The sequence below is a fragment of the Triticum dicoccoides genome, chromosome 3A (genome assembly GCF_002162155.2).
Source record: "Triticum dicoccoides isolate Atlit2015 ecotype Zavitan chromosome 3A, WEW_v2.0, whole genome shotgun sequence".
Taxonomy (NCBI): Eukaryota; Viridiplantae; Streptophyta; class Magnoliopsida; order Poales; family Poaceae; genus Triticum; species Triticum dicoccoides.
Window position 1 is genome coordinate 526,437,208 of NC_041384.1, and position 7,392 is coordinate 526,444,599.

Consider the following 7,392-nt stretch of genomic DNA (forward strand, 5'->3'; position numbering starts at 1 on the left):
CAAGGATCCCGTACCAATCACCCACAGGATTAACTAAAACCATGTGCTTTTTCTATTATAAACAATTAAAACAATGTGCTGCTATAGTGTTTACCACCTACTAGCTGCTAGTTTTCTTTGAAGTATATCTCATGCCTGATCTGTTTTATTTCGCACATCCTGTGTGGAGACTTTGGTGTTTCCAATTTCTCCAAAGAAAACGACACTTCTGAAAATATACCTTAATGAGAAGTGCCACAAATCAGATGCGTGACACTGCGGACCTAACGTTTTTTGATGGCAATTTCAGCCACGCAAGGATGACAATTTTCAGTGACAAACGGCAAGTTTCTGTCAAAAATAAACTAAAGCACGAAAGTTGGCATGCTTTGCAACTAAAGTTGTCATCCTCGCGTCACTAAACTTGCCGTCTAAAACGATCGAAGTTGCCATGTGCTCGTAGCTGGCGTGTGACACTTATCAGGATCCAATATATATTGAGAGACCATGCAGCCAACGGCCAGCTTGGTAAGCTACCAACAAAAAATTGCAATCGATTAAATAATATTGAGGGAGACAAGCAGGTACATAAGTTCTCACCTTCTCTTTGGAATTTGGAATTGCAGAAAGAACTTTCAGTACATTGTGGAGGATGGAGATGAGCAATTTGATTTGTACCAAGTACCAACAGCAACTATGTCGTCAAAATTATGTATGCGAGTATTACAAAGCCCTCGAGGATGCAACCTGAGTAATAACCATTGCATCTCTTAAATTACTGTTACAGGGTAAACTTCCAGTTCAGTACATTTGCCGGGGCTGCATTCTCCTCATAGGAGACAGATCTTACAGTAAGAAAGACTAGCACCAGTTCACTATTCGAAAGAAATGGACGTGACTGGGCATTAGTATTGCGGGTTACAGAGGAGGACAGTGGTATCTTGCTCTGCTCAATGCCTCAAATGGTGTAGTCTGACCACTGCTGTATGAAGGAGGTATGGTCCATGGACTCCCCAGGCATGTCGTCCCCCTTCTTCCCGCCGATCAGCCTCGCGGGGTTCCCCACCGCGGTGCTCCTCGGCGGCACATCGATGAGCACCACCGACCCGGCACCGATCTTGGCCCCGGCGCCAATCAGCACGTTGCCCAGGATCGTCGCCCCGGCGCCAATCAGAACGCCGTCCCCGATCTTGGGGTGCCGGTCGCCCACCGCCTTGCCGGTCCCGCCCAGCGTCACGTGGTGGAGGATGGAGACGTTGTCGCCGACGACGGCCGTCTCGCCGATGACGACGCCGGTGGCGTGGTCCAGGAGGACGCCCTTGCCGATGGCGGCGGCCGGGTGGATGTCGACGGCGAAGACCTCGGCGACCCGGGACTGGAGCGCGAGCGCGAGGGCGCGGCGGTTCTGCGCCCAGAGCACGTGCGCGACGCGGTGGGCCTGGACGGCGAGGAAGCCCTTGTAGTTGAGGAGGCAGTGGGAGAAGCCGGCGCAGGCGGGGTCCCGGGAGCGCACGGCAAGGAGGTCGGCGACGGCGGCGGCGCGGATGGTGGGGTGCGCGGCGAGGGAGCCGACGAAGAGGTCGTAGAGGAGCGTGGAGAGGAGGGTGGAGGAGCAGAGCTTGTTGGCGAGGTGGAAGGAGAGGGAGCGCTCGAGGGACGGGTGGGAGAGCACGGTGGCGTAGAGGAAGGAGGCGAGCGCCGGCTCGGCGTCGGCGTCGCGGCGCGCCTCGGCCTTGATCTGGGACCAGACCCAGGACTCGTCGTTGTCGGACTCCGGGGGCGGGTAGGACGGCACGACGGCGGGGTGGAGGGCCGGCGGGCTGTGGCGGCGCTGCTGGGGGTCGGCGCGGAGGGGCTGACCCGCCGTCATCGTCGTCGTCGCCGTCGTCGCGTCGATGGCGTCTGGGCCGTTGGCTTGTGAGGGCGCGGTGAGTCTTGGGTGCCGTCGGCGGAACGGATGTATAGGCGCGGGGGCGGGGCGAGCACAGCCACGTCCAGGGTGGTGGACCAGGCAGCCAGCAGCCAATGGAATGGGAACTTATCTCCGACCGGGGCCCAACCTAAGGTGGTACACACGACACGAAGAGCGCGAGCCCGAGTTGCCGAGAGCAAGCGAAGGCGACACGACTGGGTGTGGGTGGCGACTGGCGTACACACGGTGGCGCTGACTTCTCCGCAAATAAAAAATGAGTGTTACGCGTCGGCCGGCTTATCTATTGAAAAAAAAGATCGGTCCCGTCATGAGATCCGGCTGTCTAATCTCTGTGCGATTATATCTGCATTTCTATTCTCTGTTTTTCTCACTCCAACAAGAACCTTATTGCAATCTTAAAATGACCCATGTTGTAGAAGCATCTTTGGTTTGTGGCAGTCAATATCACTTTTGCAACAGAGTCTAGTTGCAATTGCAACAGCCCCTTGTTGCAAAAGCATCTTCGACTCGTGGTCATGTCCATTATTATTTTTGTTGTCCCAATGTTAAAAATATACATCCATGGTAAAATCTTTGTTGCTACGCCCCTACACGAGCGCTCCAAGCATGACCCACCAGCATTGGACCTTGAGATGCACATTTTATGCGAACATCTCATGGTCGACCACGAGCCATGCCGTGCCCATTTTTTTTCAATAAAGGTGTCCCAATTTATTTCCCTAAGCGGAGAGGGAAATAGCCGGCGAGGTAAGAGCATTTACAATCAGGCTCTTCAAACTCCCCTAAACGTTTGAGTGGACTGTTCGGTCATTGTCCGGTAACAACTTTGCTAGTCAACCCGCCCTTCTATGTTGCCTAAATGTTCGAGTTGATTGGCACCCCATGCCCATCCACATAACGGGGTGGATATACGGCAATTTTGGAGGCGCCTGAATGTGATTGCCACGTCGGACTGGCCTAGGCTGGTCCAGTTCGACCCCACATATATCTCACTCCGAACCAACCCCTAGTCCACAATCCACATTCTTGATTGCACCGCTCCAGTGTCGTCTCCTCCCGTCACCTCCTCGTCCTCTTTCCTCTTCGTCCCTTCCCCTCCTAGTGTCATCATGTTCAACTTCGACAACAGATCTGAAAATGAGTATGACACCGTCAACTCGGAGATGCTCCTCAAGGAAGAATCCAACTCCTCTGCCTCGAACAACAAGAAGATCGCCCTTCGCATTGCCCTCCATCGGCCACGGATGAGCATGGGTGGGAGCACAAGCTCTGCGGCCTCTCTACTGGCCCGAAGGGGCAGGAACACCCCTGAGCTCATGCCTGCACACCACACCTCCATCCCCTGCTCCTCTCGGGTGGCGTTGGGTGCTCGTGCCAGCACCACCGAGCACGCGGTCATGGCCATAGCTACCCAAGTCAGGGGCACTGGCCGCTCGCTGTGCAACACATAGGGCGACGCATTCAACTCCAGCCGATTCGGCTGCTGATCCACGCCCGAGCCGCTTCCGCCCGCCGACTCCAGCGATGACCTCCACCGCGACGTCATTTGCTGCTCCCTTGCCTCGGCGGGAATGGACGCCTGTCGTTGCCGCAACAAAAATGACGTCGACGAGTTTGAGCGACTCGCCAAGCAAAAGGTGTCCGCTGCGGCAGAAGCCGGTCACCTCTCAAAGGAGCAGGTCTACGCCATCGGGTCTGGTTGGGATACACTTCTTCTTCGCCCGACAACAAACAACAACTCGCGACTCCCGTCCGGCCTCCGACGCTTATGTTGAGTACTACAACCACCGCTCTAGAGACTCCAAGGGGACGCGACCGTCGAGGAAGTGGTGAAGTGCGGCATCCCCTCTATATCTACTACTCCCTCCGTTCCTAAATACTTGTCTTTCTAGACATTTCAAATGACTACTACATACGGATGTATGTAGACATATTTTAGAGTGTAGATTCACTCATTTTGCTCCGTATGTAGTCATTTGTTGAAATGCCTAGAAAGACAAGTATTTAGGAACGGAGGGAGTAGTATCTAGTTTTTTTTAGGGCTCTACTAGCGAAAATTCGAAACTGAGCCCGAGCTCAGCTGATCCCGATATCTCTTCCGTTCGGTAGCATGTGGATCTGTGCATAAAGTTGTATTCTTAGCCGTATGCACAGCGTATTCACGTAAAAACTCAGGTGGGCCATGGCCTCATTTATAGCAGGCCGCGTTGGCAGCGCATAGACGGCTCGTCACGGTGGACACGGCCTGGGTTTAGTTCTGTGCCGGCCTGAGCCATGCTGCTTCGACGGAGGTCGTCTCCATGGCCGTCCTTATCCTCTCGGACCCCTAACACCACTCCCCCATTCCCGTCATCCCTGCCGCCCTAGTGTCCAATCGAAGCTCTCATTCTTATCTCAAGCTTAATCACACTTTTCGTTGGCTCGTCTGCGAATTTTTTGATTGACTGTTCCAAATTTGCGATTCAGGGTGCTAGTGGACAAGTCTACAGCGCCTCCGCCATCTTCCGCACCATCCGCAAGCGCTAATTGCAGGATTAGCAACGTCTGCGTCCGCTAGTTCATCTGCCTGCCTGCTGTGCCATGCGGACTGCTTTGTGTAAAATAATTCTTGCTATGCAACTAGCTGCCCACTACTATGCACTCTAGCTGGTAAGAGTTCCAGCAACAGATGTCTAGGCGTGCTACAGAATAATTTTGTTGGCCAACTTTTTTATAAACTAAACACCTGTCAGAAAAGGCCACTATACTGTATAGATTTTACAAGCTGATATGATCAGCGGAGAACAAAACAGTGCAAGCCCCTGCAGTAGCACCATGATCAACTTTGCATACTAGCTGCTATGTGCTATGCACATCCAGATTTTACTGTGAATACTTATTCTAGGCATAGAAGCTGAATCCCATGTATCATCTTCAACAGTTATTCTAAACACAGAATTTACTGTGAATAATTATTCTAAACACATATTAACAGCCAAAAAGTACAATAACATCTTCAACAGTTCAAAATATGAAATACATGAAACGAGCCTTGAAGATTCAGAATTTCTCATGTGAGTTCCTTTCTCTTGACACTTCTTCATCTCTGCTTCTTTGTTCTGCCACATGAACTCCTGTTTTCAGGCATCGATCCTCCTAATTAATCAAGCCATCAAAGTACCAGAAGAAAAGCCGTTAACTTGATTGGAACCTGCTGGGATTTGCACATCAATTTTGTTAAGGGACAAGACCCATGCACACATCAATTTTGTCACAGGAATAGGCAAACCTGTTTGGAACAACATCAAACTAATATTAACCTGAATTACTCTAGGATAGGCTATTTAGCACAAGAGATGCAATGGACACAGACCATTTTCCCTTTAACTGTTTCAGGCACATCCCAGGTGGCAATGCATGTTTGATCTTCAGACATATCAGCAATCATTCTGATAACCTAAGAGAATTGACATAATTCATATCTGTGAGATTGCCAACAGAGAATTGGAAGTAAAAGACTGACTGTTTGGTTATCAGTTCACAATGTGGATTTACCTCGTTGCATATTTGCCGAGATCAGCCTTTAAGTTCTTAAGTACAATGGCTGCTGCACCATCATCCTAATGGATCAACCCAAGAACCAAGTGTTTTAAGAAAAGTATAATGCACAGTAGCAGCCATCGCAACAAAGAATAATAATAAAGATAACTAAAAGAAGTCGCAATCCTTAAGAATCCACTAATGATATTCTGTGACGAGGGAATACAGTTGACCATAATGTACTTTGGATCTATGGAATGTTTTATCACAGCTCATTTTCTTGATTGCGATCAGAATTGGGCCATCACTGAAATCAACCGCATTGTCATTTCGGTTCAGTTTGGCCGAGTGAAAAAAAATCTGACTTGACTTTGACTGAAATATAACCAGAGTTGGATGAAATTTGTGTTCTATTTAAATCTGCTAAAATTCACGTTTACTTAAATATTTTGCCCCAATGCAATTTTGACCGAAATACAAATATTCTTATGCCTACTGAAAGATATGCAATTTTCGCGAAATTTTATTGGAAATGAGAACCATATGTCTGGACAAAACAGTCCCCAAAAAATGTTTGTGCTGATAAATTGATGTGCATCAGCATTTAATTTAACTGAATCAGGAACCGTCAATGAGTTGTAAACATTTGCTTAAGTGATTTAACATTTACATCAGCACTGCCCAGCTGCAGCCTGTAACGAATGAACAGCTAACTCAGTTTGCTTAAGACTACACCAAAAATCCATTGCTGGAGACTCACCCACACAAAAAGGAATGAAAAACCAAAAGCAAAATTTCACAACCATAGATGAGCGACAGATGTTGTAATTGAAACATCTAAACAATTAAATTTATACGCACGTAGCCCCAGCAAATTTTTCTCAACTACTAATGCAAATCAGTAGTGAAAATTATCAACAGTTCATCTCCTCTTCTATCCTGGTGCTCGGGCCGGATTCACCTTCCCGGGGGACTGCTCTGACTGCACAGGCGAAGTGTTCCACTTCTCTGCAGGCTAGGCTGCCGACCACTTTGGGCGCAGCCTCACGCACAGTTCCATTCCTCCACTACGACCTGATTCTCTCCGAAATCGCGGCAGCACAGCAGGGGGCACCGGATCTGGATGCTCCAGGTTATCGGTAAACTCCTCATGAAGGGAGAACCTGGAACTGGAGCAACTCAGAAAGTATATCACCGTGGTCAAAATCGTGACGAAACTATGATCCAAATTAGAATAAAAACGGCATCGACGACAGTGAAGAGCCTGTACCGCACAAGTTGATCAAATCTAGCAGGAACTCCAATCCGTTGGCCTCCATGGGCTCGTCGCCGGTAGAATCAGCCGCGCCGTTTCAAATCAAACTCCCGGCGAGATATGAGTAACTACACGGCTTGGTTTCTCATCCACTTCCCGTACTAACGAACGAACGGCTCAGCTCTCAAGACGACGTTCTGTTCCTAGGCTCAGCACACTGCCGTAATGGACACAGCCCACGCCATCTACGAACTAGGCCCACACCCACCACTGCGCACGCCCGTATAAGGACTATATTTTACTTTTCGGTGGAACCAGCTCTGACGCGTCTGTCCTTCTTTTCCCAATCCCAACGCATCAGCCAACGCCCTGGATATCAGGTGCAGATGAGCCTGAGCACCGAATCGCTGCGTCCCTCTACTAGTATCTAGTTTGCTATTGTATTTTGCTATGTTGCTATGTCAAACTTGCTATGTATTGATATTTCAAACTTGGCATGTCTTGTGTTAATGCTATATATATACGGTCTATTCTGCTAATATTAGCAGAATAACTATTCTGCACACCATTTCGGCACTGCACGCTCAACAGAAGCGCACTGCATCATTTTGACGACGAGGCGCTGCAATAGAGACTAGTGAACTTCTCGTCGAAAAAAATTGCACGCGTTATTTTTTCGGTACTGTTTTCGCTCTAATTTTTTAAC

The 7,392-nt window shown here is 49.3% G+C and overlaps 1 protein-coding gene and 1 long non-coding RNA gene across 2 annotated transcripts; both read right to left on the reverse strand.

Moving 5' to 3' along the window:
* Positions 1 to 661: 661 nt before the first annotated feature.
* On the reverse strand, positions 662 to 1,933 carry LOC119268982 (probable serine acetyltransferase 1). The gene has a single exon (XM_037550710.1). The coding sequence runs from the start codon at positions 1,847 to 1,849 to the stop codon at positions 938 to 940; it is 912 nt and encodes a 303-aa protein (XP_037406607.1). The 5' UTR covers positions 1,850 to 1,933; the 3' UTR covers positions 662 to 937.
* Positions 1,934 to 4,212: 2,279 nt separating this feature from the next.
* On the reverse strand, positions 4,213 to 7,088 carry LOC119268983. Its single transcript, XR_005133389.1, has 3 exons — positions 5,447 to 7,088; positions 5,265 to 5,348; positions 4,213 to 5,180 (listed from the first exon to the last, which is right to left on the reverse strand). It is a non-coding gene; the product is annotated as an uncharacterized LOC119268983 (long non-coding RNA).
* Between the last annotated feature and the right edge of the window lie 304 nt (positions 7,089 to 7,392).

Excerpts from the sequence above, each read along its gene's own strand:
- LOC119268982 (XM_037550710.1), bottom strand. The coding sequence starts at position 1,849 with ATGACGGCGGGTCAGCCCCTCCGCGCCGACCCCCAGCAGCGCCGCCAC.